The 14,494-nt window shown below is 44.3% G+C and overlaps 2 protein-coding genes across 6 annotated transcripts; both read right to left on the bottom strand.

Annotated features, from left to right (window-relative positions):
* Positions 1-2,608: 2,608 nt before the first annotated feature.
* On the bottom strand, positions 2,609-10,559 carry LOC117146684 (AP-1 complex subunit gamma-1). 5 transcript variants are annotated; one of them, XM_033313054.1, is made up of 16 exons: positions 10,415-10,559; positions 9,103-9,291; positions 8,965-9,026; positions 8,597-8,738; positions 8,339-8,527; positions 8,034-8,272; positions 7,893-7,969; positions 7,382-7,399; positions 6,305-6,561; positions 5,639-6,234; positions 5,437-5,575; positions 5,083-5,371; positions 4,505-5,020; positions 4,308-4,451; positions 4,138-4,245; positions 3,958-4,074 (listed from the first exon to the last, which is right to left on the bottom strand). In XM_033313054.1, the coding sequence occupies exons 2-16, from the start codon at positions 9,117-9,119 to the stop codon at positions 3,958-3,960; spliced, it is 2,910 nt and encodes a 969-aa protein (XP_033168945.1). In that variant the 5' UTR covers positions 9,120-9,291; positions 10,415-10,559. The 5 variants fall into 5 exon arrangements, with proteins under 5 accessions (XP_033168947.1, XP_033168945.1, XP_033168943.1 ...); XM_033313052.1 differs by having other exon boundaries at positions 10,353-10,559; XM_033313053.1 differs by having other exon boundaries at positions 10,228-10,559.
* Positions 10,560-11,887: 1,328 nt separating this feature from the next.
* On the bottom strand, positions 11,888-13,211 carry LOC117146685 (ADP-ribosylation factor-related protein 1). Its single transcript, XM_033313058.1, has 3 exons — positions 13,041-13,211; positions 12,721-12,973; positions 11,888-12,591 (listed from the first exon to the last, which is right to left on the bottom strand). Exons 1-3 carry the CDS (start codon positions 13,131-13,133, stop codon positions 12,335-12,337), a joined length of 603 nt encoding a protein of 200 aa, XP_033168949.1. The 5' UTR covers positions 13,134-13,211; the 3' UTR covers positions 11,888-12,334.
* Between the last annotated feature and the right edge of the window lie 1,283 nt (positions 13,212-14,494).

The raw sequence follows: 14,494 nt of genomic DNA on the forward strand, positions 1-14,494 counted from the left end.
ATTTCGTCTTGTAACTGATACCCTCAATTTATTTTGGGTAATTGCACATTATTTTACCAATCAATGGAGTAATTGGTAGGGAAACTTTGACAGTGAGTTAAAGTGTGCGCGAAATGTGCTCATTATATTATCATTGCTGGCAAAACTTGTCATGAAAGGAAATTCAAAACTTTGCCTTCCGCTGGTAATTTACCTTTCCTCTTAATTGGCATCAGATTCGCCGCCCTTTTGGCCCCAATTGTTTTTTCAGTGCAGCAGCAGCAGCAGCCGAAGGGCGATTGCTGTTGCTGTTCAAGGCAGTTAGCCGGGTAGAAGGGCAATTGTAGTTCCCCGGGGGGTGTGGGGGGTAAGCAGGGGGGTTCGAAGTGGGCGCCAAGGCGGCCAAGGCTGTGCCGGAAAATTGATAAATTTTTGTGGCAAATTTCCACAAATATCAAAAGATTAGAGCAACTTTTCAATTAAGAAATGGAAACTAATCTCAATCATTGCAGAGACAGGCGGCACTGGAGCTACTTCACTGGCCCTAAAAAGTTCCCCCTTTTTGGTGGCATCCAGTGGGTGTACAGTTCTACTTTGCTAATCCCTACTAACAATGGAACTTAGAAGTTAGTTCTTTTCGCTGTGGGATATGTAACTAGCCGATAAAGTATTTCTTCTTTAAGAAAATTAATAATAAATATTCTTAACTAACTCGTTATTGCATGTAACTGCTAAAAACAGTGCTATAAAATGGATAATACTACATAACATATCATATCTATTGCCAGTTTAAAACACTTACTGTTTCGAAACATTGAAGGAATATCAAGAAAACAATAAAACTATCTATAAAACATAGCACTTACCAATCCTTGGAGTACTCTCTGCGAGGCTTCACTGTACCCGACGTCGGCAGAGGCGAGAGCAGAGCGGCTGCAGCTGATACTAATACTGATGGAGCTGCTGAATCAGTTTGATTTTGATACGGAGATATGCTCTCACACCCACACACACACTCACACACACTATTGCACGCACACAGACGCTCTTGCTGTTTATAGCCAGAGCACACCCACGTGGAAGTGAAAAGTGGGAGTAGTGGGTGGGGCAGATGGGGGCGAGGGAGAAGGGAAGGAGAGCGAAACGGACAGGTTGCATGCAACACGTTCGAGTTGGCTGCAAGGGATAACGGTATCCAGATATCCCTATATCCCATTTTCCTGCCAATGCGTCGGCGCCTCGCACCCCAACTCCGCCTGCCACGCCCCCCCACTCAACACGCCCCTTTTGGCGTGGCACAATTCGCGGGTTCCGCTGCTCACATTTAACCTTACCAAAGGTTACAATGCGTCGCGGGAGCGCAGAGCGGAGAGAGGAGAGCGCGCCAGTGGAAGAAAGGAGCGCCCAAAAGGAGTGCTGCCAAAATCGGCGAACGAAAGAGAGAGAGCGAGCAAAAAGGAGTGGAAGTGGGAGAGAAAAATGAAAAGGGGGAACAGCAACAACAAAAAGAAAAACAACAACGGGTGACAGCTGCACCAGAGATGCCAAAAAAAAAAAAACGAATCAGTGGCTAAGGAGCTAGAAAAGCAAGGACGTGCACTGAAAAAAAAAACAGTATATGTAAGTATAATATTTATATCGGTAAGATATTTGCTCTTTGCTGATATTTGGGATCAGCGTCAAAGAAAACTATGCCCACAAGCTTACCAATGGACAGCCAGAGTATCTCCTTTTCCCGTGAACTGAGGCACACATCACACTGCTCCTGTGGGAATAGAACTCCCTGCAGGCTTGCTGATCCACTATGTGCACCGCTGAAATGAGCTGGGCCTGGGATTCGGGCTTGCTGCGGTGCAATTTTGTCCTTGGCCAGCCGGAAACGAAAGCGGAGAATCCACCACTGGACACTGGACAATGGCTATATCGTTGGCTACTGATTCCAATTACTTGATTACTATCACAAGGAATTATAGATAAATATAATCTAGAGCTAAATACTCCATTTGAGCAATAAAAGTTAGACTGCCACCACTGAGAGGCCGGAACACCCAGGATGAGAGTGGAAGGAAGCAGCGGACACCAGCTGACAGCCGTGAGACGTCTTGATGCCGAGCATTATCCTCGATGATTTCCATTTTTCGCCGACACTTGTCTGCGGAGATTCGTCGAGGATTAGGATTACGACGATTGGAGGATGATGCAGAGTTTAGGTAACACAACGCCTGTCACTTCTCTGATTTGATTCAGTCAGTCACGTGTATGGATACAATGGGATTGTGAGCATTTCATAGTATACTTTCGAGGGCAGGAGTGGGTTTCTCTGTGGGAAAACTCTTTATTTTTTTATCCCAATTAGATTGTGGGAGTCAAATTGGCGTGTTCTAGGAACTACTCATTAAGAAGTTTAAAACAGAGATTTTAAAACCATTCAGGCATGTTTTAACTCATTAATCGATAATTGATTGAAAATCCATCTCTAAGGATCATCTTATTCCGTTATCGATGAGAAGTAGAGTCTTAAGCACGTGTAGTCCTTCGATAAAACGAAATCGTTTGTTTATTTCGGCTCAAAAGGTTTGTGGAATATAAGTAGATATAAAAGGAAATGATAATAATACAAAAATAATAATATATTGTACAATATGTTAATGTTATTATTTTCTTATCTCTCTCCCTCTCTTTCCTTCTCATACAGCTGCGCAATTCATTTATAATCGTAATAATAATAATAGTTAATGGATTTTCTTTGCTTCTCGATGCCCCCATCTTCATTTCCATCTCATCTCATCTCGGCGACGGCAACTAATCAGTTAATATATAGTTCTAAGCTGCGTCCGCCTCAGTTACAATTATATTTATCATAGATATTATCTAGTTTTCCACAGTGCTAGCTGATTTGTGTTTTCTTTTTCATCGATTTCATTTCATTTTTATTTCTTAGACTTTCTCTGGTTGCTGCTGATTTTCCGCTTTAAGTACGTGCGCACAGGAAATAACAATACATCATTTAATATATATATATCCGCGTGGTGGTGGTCGTGTTTTTGTGTTTTTCGGTGTCTTTGTATATGTATTTATATATATATATTTATATTATGAACGTGTTTAGCGTTGTAAGTAAAAAAGGAATATCAGGGGCTGGCCAACAGAAGCCGGGAACCGATCAAAAAGACTCAGGACGGGACAAAAAAAACAAACAAACACTCATTACATATAGAAATAACAAATAAACTGCTCGAAATGGCATCAAACATCGTTCGATTCGCTCTCCATTTCGATTCCATTAAAATGCTAAGCTTTTTAAATGCTTCTGCTAAATAATTTCACAATCGGTTTTAATACATATCTTAACTTTTCCTTTCCTTTCGTTTCCTTCTTTGCCATTGTTAGTTGCCATTTAATTAATGGGGAATAGTGGGTTTGACTTTTATTGTCTTAACTTAAAACTGAAAGTTGTCTTTTACACACAAGAGTTTACACACCATTTAAAATAAGAGAGTTATTAATAATAAAACAAGGCGAACGTAAATATTGATTTGACAAGTAGTGTGTTTATATATATATATATGTATAGATATAAATTAGGGAAAATATATAAGTTAACTGCTTTTGGGCGGGTCGTAACCACCCGACCGCCCTCATTTTTTTTTCTCAGCTATCCAGCTCCAACTGGAGACTAACCCGGCTAAAAAAAAAACAAACAAACAGTCTGAGTCTGAACAACGCTGTGCGCCGATTTGGAAAATGCTCTGATCTAGATGCGATTGCGTGGGTGTCTCTGTGTTTCACCGTGTGTGTGTGATAACTTATTTTACAATAAATGTGTGACAACCACAGTGTGTGTGTGTGTGTGTTTCCTTAGTGTTGCTGCTGTTCTTGATGCTGCTGCTCCTGCTGCTGCTGCTGCGCAAGTTTCCCGTGTGTTGAATTATTTCCGATATTAGGCTAATCTGGTTTCGCTTTAATACAATTGCAGTTCTACTCTGCGGCCGCCGGCGCCGGCTGCTGCTCGGGGAATCCACTGACCTCCGTCTGCTCCACCTGCTGCTGGCCATCGAGCACGTACTGTATGCGCAGACGCATCCGCAGTGTCGCCTGAAAATGTTGCGACAATTAGCAATTGGTTGAAGTAGCAGATAGCCGCCAATCACTACTCACATTCGACGTGGCCACCACGCGCATCTCCTGCGTTATAACTCCGCCGGGCGGCAGCACGGAACCGGATGGCGTCAGCATCTGCAGCTGGAAACTCCTTTGCACAGCCGCCTGAAATTCATTCAAAAATGTATATCGATTGATATAAACATATATAATGCAAGCCTTTTCACCTGCAGCAAGTACTGATCCAGGGTATTGTCTGAGTTATTCGTGGTCGTCATATAGATGCGCATGCAGTCGCTGCCCCTGACCGAAACCAGTTGCACGAGTAACCCATCCTTGTCCAGCGCCGTCAGCCTGGGACCCTGTGGAGGCTGCAAAAATTGAGATTAACATGGGGCTAGCGAATGGAAATGGTTACACCCACCACTACTACATTGTTCGAGGCAGCCGTGGGATTCAGATCGGCCAGCAGACTGCCGGCATGGCCATCGATGAGGTTGCCAACGGGAGCTGGAGCCGCCAGAGGCGCTGATGCAGCCGGTGGGGCTCCCAGGCCACCCAGCATGCTGGCCAAATCGTTGCCGTTTGTGGGTATGCTGGCAGAGCTGTCCAGACCAGATCCAAAGCCGCCCAAGTCCAGGCCACCGAGCATGTTATTCATGTTTGCCGCACTGCTCTGGTTATTATCGCCGACCAGAGCCACAATGCCACCGCCTCCACCTCCGCCCGCCGGCGCACCCGTCGTCGTGGACGAGGGCGCGGATAGATCCAGATCGAGCAGATCCAACAGATCCTGGTTATTGGAAACGGGCGCCGCCACATCGTTGGCATTGCGCGAGTTCTTTTTATGCACGGCATTCGAGAGATCCGTGGCTGCCACCAAATCACCAGCGCCTCCCGCCGAGAGATCCGTGCTGCCCAGCAGATCCAGCAAAATGTTCTGCAAGAGATGGGGATAGTGTCTATGAAAAGCAGCTCGATAGGATGCATTACGCAACAAACCGTATTGTCACCAAGGGTGTTCATATTGCTTTCGATAAGTGAGTGTCCGCCACCGCCGCCTCCCTCCACGCCATTTTCGATGACATCGGGACTGTTGTCGTCGAAGGAGCCACCGCCGCTCTCGCCGTTCTGCGAGCTAATCCTGCTGATCTGCATGGCCGGCATCTTCTCCAGCAGCGGCGGGCGCAGATGCTTGTAATGGCCAAAGAGCTGCGTGAACTCCACGCCTCGCTGCTGCAGATCCACATTCAGATGGCTGCCAAAGGACGTGATCAGTGCCTGGATTTCCCTGTGATGAATACAGATTGCATGAGTTGGGCTATCATCGTGAATGTTGGCAGTGATAGTACTTACTCCACGCACTGTTGCAAACGCGTGCTTAGCTTGGCTAGGGAGACCAGAGCATATTGCTTGCTTGTGGTCGAGACTTGAGCAGAGGTTAAAAACTTATAATACACAGCGATCAGATCACTCTCAGTGGGCCGTTCAAACTCTGCGAGTTGGAGAAGAGGATTAGCAATCGGATTGGGGCTAGGAGATTAGCGAGAGTACTTACCATCCTCGTTGGCGCCGTACATGAAGAGATCGCCGTACTCGCCTATGGCCCAGACGGCAACCTGCAGCAGCGGCTGCTTGTCCTCACAATGATTGGCCACCTGCAGCGACTCCCAGAAACGGTTCGTGATGTACGTCTGCTCCGGGACGGGACTGCTGGACACCAGCTGGATGGTGGAGGAGACGACGTCGTCGCGCACATAGTTCCCCGCGGCAATCAGCACGCTCAGCTGCGTGTCCAGATGCCAGCGCGTGGTCGGGGAGTATCGCTCGGCGGCCAGGATCATGCCCGAGCTGCACTGCGCCTTGAACTCGGCGTCCGCCTTCTCGAGGAAGAGCAGCAGCTCCTTGGTCATTGTACGTATGTTTTGTGCATTGATCAGCGCAAACGATAGCTCCATCGCCCGCCGACGGATCGAGACGTCCGGATCCTTGAGGCACTCCAGAATGGTGGTGCGATGCCGCTGCACCGCCGACGTGTCCGCGTGCACCGTTCGCAGCAGCGTGTTCAGCGCCACGTACCGTATGTTCTTGTCCGAGTTGAGCAGGAATCGTCCCAGTATATTGACGGCCAGGACGCGCAGTCCACCCTCCGAGCTGTCGGCAAAATACATTCACTTAGTTCGCAAAGGAAAAAACCCAAAATGAAAAGAGTCAAGCCACTCACCGTATGTCCATGATGGAGAGCACGGTCTCGTAGAGGATGGTGTTGCCCACATTCTTGCTCGTCTCCGTGTTGGTGGCCACCTGGGCCAGTATGTCGTTCATCGCCTCCGAGGCGTCCGGATCGTTGTGGCCCAGGATGCGCAGCAGTCGCAGGATCTTCACCTGCAGGAACGGATCGCTAACGCCGCTGACATCGTGCTCCGGCGAATAGCCGCCCAGGATCAGGTTCTTCAGGATGCGCACCAAGTTCGGCACAATCTGGGGGGGTCACAAAGCCATTAAACAATGCCGAATCTTAGAGACTCTAACTTAAGGCGGGAAATACGGAAAAGTTTGTGACAGTGAGCGTATAATAAGGGGTGTGCAATTTTGTTCAGTGTGCGTTGTTTGGTGTGAAGGACAAAGAACTTTAAGAACTGCAAGTGTGCAAATGAAACGAGAAAGTTCTAAGGCCCGGCTCAAAAAAAAACTCTTGAGACATGGCCATCTACGGAAAGAAACCCTTTATGTACAGGTCAGGTGTGTGTGAGTGTGTGTGTGAAGGAAATCCTAGCAAAAATTTGGTGTAGATCGAAAACTCTTGGCCAAAAGTGAATTTCCGCCGGCCATGATTATGTATATGTCTGTGCAAGCGAAATGATTGTATGGATCACAGGATTTATACAAAAAGCGGGCTATTATTTAAGGCATATATACATTATATGATACTTCATATTCAAATTGAATTGAGTCTTTGAAGCAAACGCTTTTCAAATGACATTTTTTAATGTCTTAGATAAACGAACAAGCTGCTACCGATAAGATAAATATACTATCAGCATCTTGTTATCAGAAATAGTTTATAGTTGCTATCATGATGAGCTAGATAACCAAGCATTTGAAATTATTTTTGATTATATTTTAAATGTTAGTACTAGTACTGGTACTAGATACCGCTGGCTTAGACATATACATAGGCAACACAGCAAGAAGCTCTTACAAAATTCGACTTTTTACATAATTATATATAGTGTAGGGTATTAAGGTAAATATAGAAGGCGTTACAGGTATATTTTCTAGTTAGGCGCAACAATCATACCTCTCGATTTCCGCTATCCTGGCAAGCAAATTACAACAAATTTCATTTTGTGTTTTGCGCGGTATTCGAATTCGATCAAAAACAAACAAGCGTTAAAATATCGTAAGTATACAGGTCGATCGAAACGATAAGGAGTGTGGGTGGGGTGTGTTTCAAAAATCGGCAAAGTAAACGAAAAGATACGTTTTTATTTTTCAGGGTTATATATACATATAATATATAAAACGGGCAAAATGGGTGATAGCGGGATAAAAATATGGTTGATAATTATGGCATATCGACTACGGCTAGATGGGCAAATGGACGCGATAATTGTACACAAAAATTGATTTGGTTTGGAACCCGCTTTTTGGGGGCGTTTGCCTTTTTTTTTCTTTCAATTTCTCGAGCGCCACATTAATGAGTAGGATTAAAACCAGATGCAGCCGGAGCAGCAGCAGTGGCAGTTGATGAAGTAGAAGGCCACCGATTCCGAGGACTTGACTCCGCCGCCGGCACCATGTCAACTTACCTTCTTGAAATGCATCAGCGTGTCCGAACTGTTCTCGCACATCTCCGTGATCAGCGTAACGCCAGTGATCAAAATTCCTGCAGCAGATAATATTAAGAATTAGTTTGATCAATGAACTCATTTAACTTAAGGTATTCCTACCATGATTCTTCTCGCTGAGCAGGGAACGCGTGGCCGGCAAGAAGATCTCCATCAGCTCGGGCACACGACGGATGACGCGAAAGGCGCACAGTGTCGCCTTCTTGCGAATGTACGTGTTCGGGGACTTCATCAGACGCTCCACCTCGCTGGCCAGATCCCGGGCCATTTCCGGCGAGGCGATCGCACCCAGAGTGCACAGGGCCAGGCCCACGACGAACTGCGTCGAGCTGTTCAAGTCGCTGCAATCGAGATTGGGTTATAAGCTAGTGAGTTAGGTGCAAAATCAGACCGCCCACAAAGCTTACTTCTTCAAGCAGTTGGTGATGAGCAGGTGGACATCCTGCCGCTCATCCAGCAGCAGCATGGCGCCCAGGTAGCCGATCCGCTTGTCTGTGAACCGCGTGCTGGCCGTCAGCTTAAGGCACTCCAGTTGGCCAAAGTGAGCCGGATAGCCGAGCATGTGTATGTACAGCAGCTTGGCAATGTTGCGACAGCTGTGGGCGAATATATATATCTATATAGTATCCACGCATGTATATTGCAATCGGGTGGAGGTGACTCACCGCCAGACGGAGTCCTCCTCGCGGAACGTGCTCCGTATGTAGGCGCACTCTTTGTTGACCACCGCCCGCTCCTCGGCGGCGGTTCTGGCGGCGCGAATCTGTCGGATGAGGTCGCGCAGGCGTGTGGGCGTAGGCATTCTGACTGTGGGTGAGAAGTGGATGTGAATATTAATCGGGTTTCTGTCTGTCTAGACGCTGATCTCTCTCTTAACCCCTGCCTGAATCCTTCGTTTCAGGTTGAATCCTTCGTTTCAGGTCATCAATATCTATCTAAATAGGGAGTGCAGCATACTTGTAGCCACCTTTTGGTGGCTATGCTCTTCTTATTGGAGCAATCTACCAAGTGGGGTTCACTGCATTGGACTTACCTCTCTCCACCGCCTCTGTGAATGCTTGCCGTATGGTGGCCATATTGAAGGCTGGATTAAATCTGCCGGAGGAAGAGGTTAAATGGGTTTATATGGGCATTATTCTGGTTATGTGGGCACTGCTGTTTAGGATCCTACCCATGCTCGGAGTTCATTGTGGCGGCGAGAAACGTTGAATCACTTGTGTGGCAGCCTTTTATCCGCTCCTTCTTCAACTTGTATTCGTATTTTTATTTATATTTTTGTTATTATTATTATTATATTCTATTACGTCTGGTTTTGTTAACTATTTGCCGGCTTATGTGCTCTTCTGTTTTCTTTTTGTTGCTGTAGCGGCGGTGCAACAACACAAATTAGCGAAACGAACTAACGGTTTTTCCTCTGCAGATCTTCCGCGCACACACCTGCACTCCCACACAAATGCACACCAGCAAACACACACACACAGGGAATAACAGCCGGCCGCTATTTTGTTGCACTTGCTCTCCTACTCTCTCTCCCTCTCACGCTAGCTCTCTTTCCAAGCTAATGGAATTGGAAAAAATAAGCTGAATAGTTTAAATAAAAGCAGGTACAATTACCGCTGACATAAAGCAGATCGCTGTTGTTATGAAACTGACATCTCAGATGCGTGCCTGCGTGTGGGTGTGTGTGAGTTGGCTCAAACAAATACGTTTGATCTCTCTTTCTGGCCAAGGCAACAACAAATTACTGTGCTTTATTCACTTTAGTTGGGAGCGCAATGCAAATTGATTAAATGATTAATGCACACACACACACACACACATTAATAGAGACATTCATACGCGCGCAAAGGGTTTCCAATTGGAAAAGGAGGAAGCAGTAAGGCCGAAAAATCCAACTTGTTTACTGATGTCCACTTAATATTTTATTAAGTGAACTGGACAAAAAACGAAAACAGCTGCCAGCGATAGCATAACTGACATACATACATACATATCGATTGCATTAAAAAGTCATGAAATAACGTCACTCCTATATACCCTATAGTATATATTTAACACGTAGGGTTTTTTTCTTGCGAGCTTTCCTCGTTTGTTTTCAATGTGATTTTTCGCCTGCTAATTTATGCGATTCGCTGGAAGGCCTACACACACTTGCTCACGCACACACACACACACATATATACACATGCATGCCTTTTGGGCCAACAAGAAAAGGGCAGGAAAATCTATGGCACACTTTTCAACGGGCACTTCCGTTTTAACAAATTTAATGCATTCGCGCACTTGGAGGCGTTACGTTTTTTTGTTAATGAATGGCCAGGAAACGCGTCAGCTTTTTTGAAATACAGAATTTAACAACGCGACAAAAACTAAAAAAAATTTCAACACACACGGCCCGTCGTCGCAAGTACACGCACACACCTTCGCTTTTAACTGGAATGATTCTGCAATTGAATAAATGCCTATTCTAGCACTGCATTTACGCTTTAGCACATGTTCGCTGGGCCAACTTGGCGCTGGTTAATCGCTATTTTAAACGCCACAAAATCAACGTAACAAGTAAAAAAAAATGTTTCGTCGAGAATATGTTGATGATGAGCGCAACAGTGGTAGTGGGTGCGAGCGAGAGCGCGATATTTACAAGCAGTGTGCCCAAAAGGCACTAACGCCTCGAACTGATAGGCGTTAGTGCGTTTGGTGGCACAGTGGGTGTCAAGGAAAACGATTTGGAGTAAAAACTTGATCAACTTCATCACGCATGTTTTAAATATACAGTTTTGTTGCATCCATGGGTAGGTATTTAATGTTTCATCGACCAGACAAATATTTATACGGAAAAGACCAAGGCTGAGGCATAAAACAGTAATAGTTTGAGTTTATAAGTCAGTTAATTTGATTGTCTTATCAAAGTAAAAGAATGCACTCATGCACTCATTGCATTGCATTCTAACCGCAACAACTCACATGGAATGCCAGTAGAGCAGTGGCATTTTTACCAAAATAAAAGAGATAATAGGGGGACAATAAATTGCATTTAAATTAGCATTCGCAGCCAACACGGGGTTATTCAACGTTTTTCTTTTGCCACACCACAGCGCGAAAAAAAATACCGCAATGCAGAGCGGTCAATGGACGGTCACATTGCGATAACGTCATTTTTGAAAAACACTTTCAAAAGTCTCATTTTCTAAAGATCGACTGGCGAATCTTTGAGGGTATGAACGAGCAGCGGGCGGGATTTCATCTCACCTGCGATTGTTCTCCGGCGGCAGAACGCTCCAGTCCTGCTCGTAATACGGATACATGGTGGCTTCTCACTGGAGCACGGAACTAAACCGACTGGAATGGGAGCGGGAGTGCGTTCGGGTATGGGAATGGCAGCGATAAGCGGCGAGTGCTCCACATAGGCCTTATCTAATGTACACTAATAGTTAACAGGTAACGCTCTGCTTTTCTCTAGCTCTGGCTCGAGGTCTAGCTATCTAGCCCTTGCTGGCGGCCGATCATTTCCAGTCCGAGCGGTGGAAACTCCTGCGGAAGACTGACGATTCCAGTGCCACTCACCAGGTGTTGTTTTTATTTCATTTTCATTTTCCTCCGCCTTTGCTTTTTGGTGGCACACACAGCACTTATCTATCGGACTGATAATGGTAATAATAATGCTCCCCGCGCCGTGAGAACACCGCAATCCCGGCTGTTTGCTGCTTGTTTCTTTCGGCGGTTCGGTGTCGTTCGCTTCGGATAAGCGGAGCCCCATTGACAACCGCCATATCGAGGTGTACTACGAGTGCAGTGCTGTTAGATAAAGCCGCGACTCTCCCGATTTTGGTGGACCTCGAATCGCCCACACACTTTGTGGCTAACGATTAACCATGACAGCTGCGAATGGATTCAGTTTTATTACATTTTTGGCATCCAAATACCCAAGTATCTGGGTTATCAATAGAAATTTGCAATAACTATAAACGAGATTTTAATAAATAGATCAGATGTAATCGAATGTTACATTTTCTAGAACAAAGTACTTCTTCTTCAAAGGGTTAGCTACACATATAAAATACGATATATTTACAAAGTAAATTACGAATTCTTGCACTTGTTTGGCTAATAAGCATTGCGTTCTCTGTTATTCTAACAATAGTATTTGTAATTCGTTGTTCTATGCAGAAGTCTCACAGCTTTCTAACATTGTTTTCCTCATTTACAAGCAGTAGTTGACCGAAAAGGAAGGTCTTAAGGTCTTTGCAGATAATGACGACGCATTTATACAATTGGTATCTCACAATCTCGCCCGGCTAATTACAAATAAGCGTTATCCTAAGCCCCTAACTTACAAAAGTACAAGTCTAATTAAAGCCAGTGGAGGGCCGACTACCAGGCCCGGATGTCTTCTCCTTGATCTTCTAATCGTTTTCTCGCGGCGGCCGGACCACCGCATGTCGTTTGATGGCCTCCACCAGCCACTTAATGCCCTCGTCCACGCCCTCGCCGTGCAGCGCGGATACGGGAATGGTGAGGCAATCTCGTCGCCCGATTAAAGCACCCGCCTGCTGGAAAACTGGCTTGATCTCCCGCACGCCCATCACATCGGGCAGATCCTGTTTGTTGGCCAGGATGAGCAAAGGCACTCCGGACAGCAGTTCGTTCTTGATCATCTTGTCTGTGGGGAATAATACATTTTATGTGAATCTCTTTCCTTGGTATGGCTAATTACAAGAGATCATCTTAGACAAAATAGATCAAAAAGAGTATTGTTCAAGGGATTAGTTCGAAGACTACTTTTGCTTACCAAAGATCGTCTTGGACTCTTCCATGCGCTCCCTGTCGTTGGAATCAATCACGTAGATGACGCCATGCGACTCCTGGTAGTACTTATCCCACAGAGATTGCAGCTCCTGCTGGCCACCGAGATCCCAGAAGTTGAGGCGTACGCCCTGCACGTCGATGGTTCCGATGTTGAGGCCCACCGTCGTCGTGATCTTGCTGGGATTGAGGCCCTTGTAGTTTCGCGTAAACGTGGTCTTGGCGGCCTCCAGGTAAGTCTACGTGGGCACAGGTGTTAGTTTCCGATTGGACATGAGGCTTTCATTGGATGATTCAGCTGCCTACCGTTTTGCCAGCATTGTCCAGGCCCAGGATTACCACGCAATAGTCGTCCTTCTGAGTCATGTATTTGTAGAAGCCGTGCATCAATGTGTACATTGTATTGTGTTTTTGGCCAACAAAAACAAAAACTTAAATTGTTGACTGCACTGCTAGCGATGGCACTGCCAGCGGCTAGGGCGGTGCGATAGTATCGATTGGGCAAGCGTAGCGGGAAATTAGCTAGATTTCTACTGTCATTTATAGCTCTATAAATGATATCATTAAGATTCAAATTTTCTATGATTGCTCCTGATTTTTCATATACTACAGTATATTTTAATTATTTCGATAAGAACATTCGAAATAATGGTCCAAATATGGAATGTCATACCTTGTTGAGCTCGTAATTAAATTTCCAATCGAACTGTGTTCAAGAAAGGAAATTCTATTTTTTGTCCATTTTTTGCAAATTTTGATGATGTTACCCCTTACTAAAAATGCGAAATTTTGGCCAAAAATTAATTTCACAAAGTCCTTCAAAAAATGATATTTATAGTTAGTATTGGTAATTACGAGTAAAAAGAGATAATTATAAGAGCTTTCTGACCATTTTTAGCCATGTTATACAGAAAAAACGAATCTGAAATATTGACTTTTTTGAAAAAATCGATCTGTGTCTTTTTTGTGAAAAAAATAATCCGTTCTTTTATCAGAACATTCCAAATAATTGTCCAAATATGAAATGTCATACCTCGTTGAGCTCGTAATTAAATTTCCAATCGAACTGTGTTCAAGAAAGGAAATTCTATTTTTTGTCCATTTTTTGCAAATTTTGATGATGTTACCCCTTACAAAAAATGCGAAATTTTGGCCAAAAATTAATTTCACAAAGTCCTTCAAAAAATGATATTTATAGTTAGTATTGGTAATTACGAGTAAAAAGAGATAATTATAAGAGCTTTCTGACCATTTTTAGCCATGTTATACAGAAAAAACGAATCTGAAATATTGACTTTTTTGAAAAAATCGATCTGTGTCTTTTTTGTGAAAAAAATAATCCGTTCTTTTATCAGAACATTCCAAATAATTGTCCAAATATGGAATGTCATACCTCGTTGAGCTCGTAATTAAATTTCCAATCGAACTGTGTTCAAAAAAGGAAATTTTATTTTTTGTCCACATTTTGCAAATTTTGATGATGTTACCCCTTACAAAAAATGCGAAATTTTGGCAAAAATTAATTTCACAAAGTCCTTCAAAAAATGATATTTATAGTTAGTATTGGTAATTACGAGTGCAAAACGATACTTATATGAGCTATCTGACCGTTTTTAGCCAAGTTATACAGAAAAAACCAAGCGAAAGTATTGACTTTCTGCAAAAAATGGATCTTCTGTCTTAAGAAAAACGCAATTTATGCAATCCATCCCTAAAAGTGACCACACTCGATAACATTTTCTTATTAGCAGTCTGGCAAC

The sequence above is a fragment of the Drosophila mauritiana genome, chromosome X (assembly GCF_004382145.1).
Source record: "Drosophila mauritiana strain mau12 chromosome X, ASM438214v1, whole genome shotgun sequence".
Taxonomy (NCBI): domain Eukaryota; kingdom Metazoa; phylum Arthropoda; class Insecta; order Diptera; family Drosophilidae; genus Drosophila; species Drosophila mauritiana.

What these genes read in the sequence shown, in the direction of transcription:
- LOC117146684 (XM_033313056.1), bottom strand. An exon ending in GCTCAGCGAGAAGAATCATG is followed by an intron (nt 7,970 to 8,033) that starts GTAGGAATACCT and finishes TATCTGCTGCAG; the next exon opens with GAATTTTGATCACTGGCGTT. An exon ending in ACACCCTTGGTGACAATACG is followed by an intron (nt 5,021 to 5,082) that starts GTTTGTTGCGTA and finishes CATCTCTTGCAG; the next exon opens with AACATTTTGCTGGATCTGCT.
- LOC117146685 (XM_033313058.1), bottom strand. Translation starts at nt 13,133, where the DNA reads ATGTACACATTGATGCACGGCTTCTACAAATACATGACTCAGAAGGAC. An exon ending in TGGACAATGCTGGCAAAACG is followed by an intron (nt 12,974 to 13,040) that starts GTAGGCAGCTGA and finishes GTGCCCACGTAG; the next exon opens with ACTTACCTGGAGGCCGCCAA. An exon ending in AGAGTCCAAGACGATCTTTG is followed by an intron (nt 12,592 to 12,720) that starts GTAAGCAAAAGT and finishes TATTCCCCACAG; the next exon opens with ACAAGATGATCAAGAACGAA.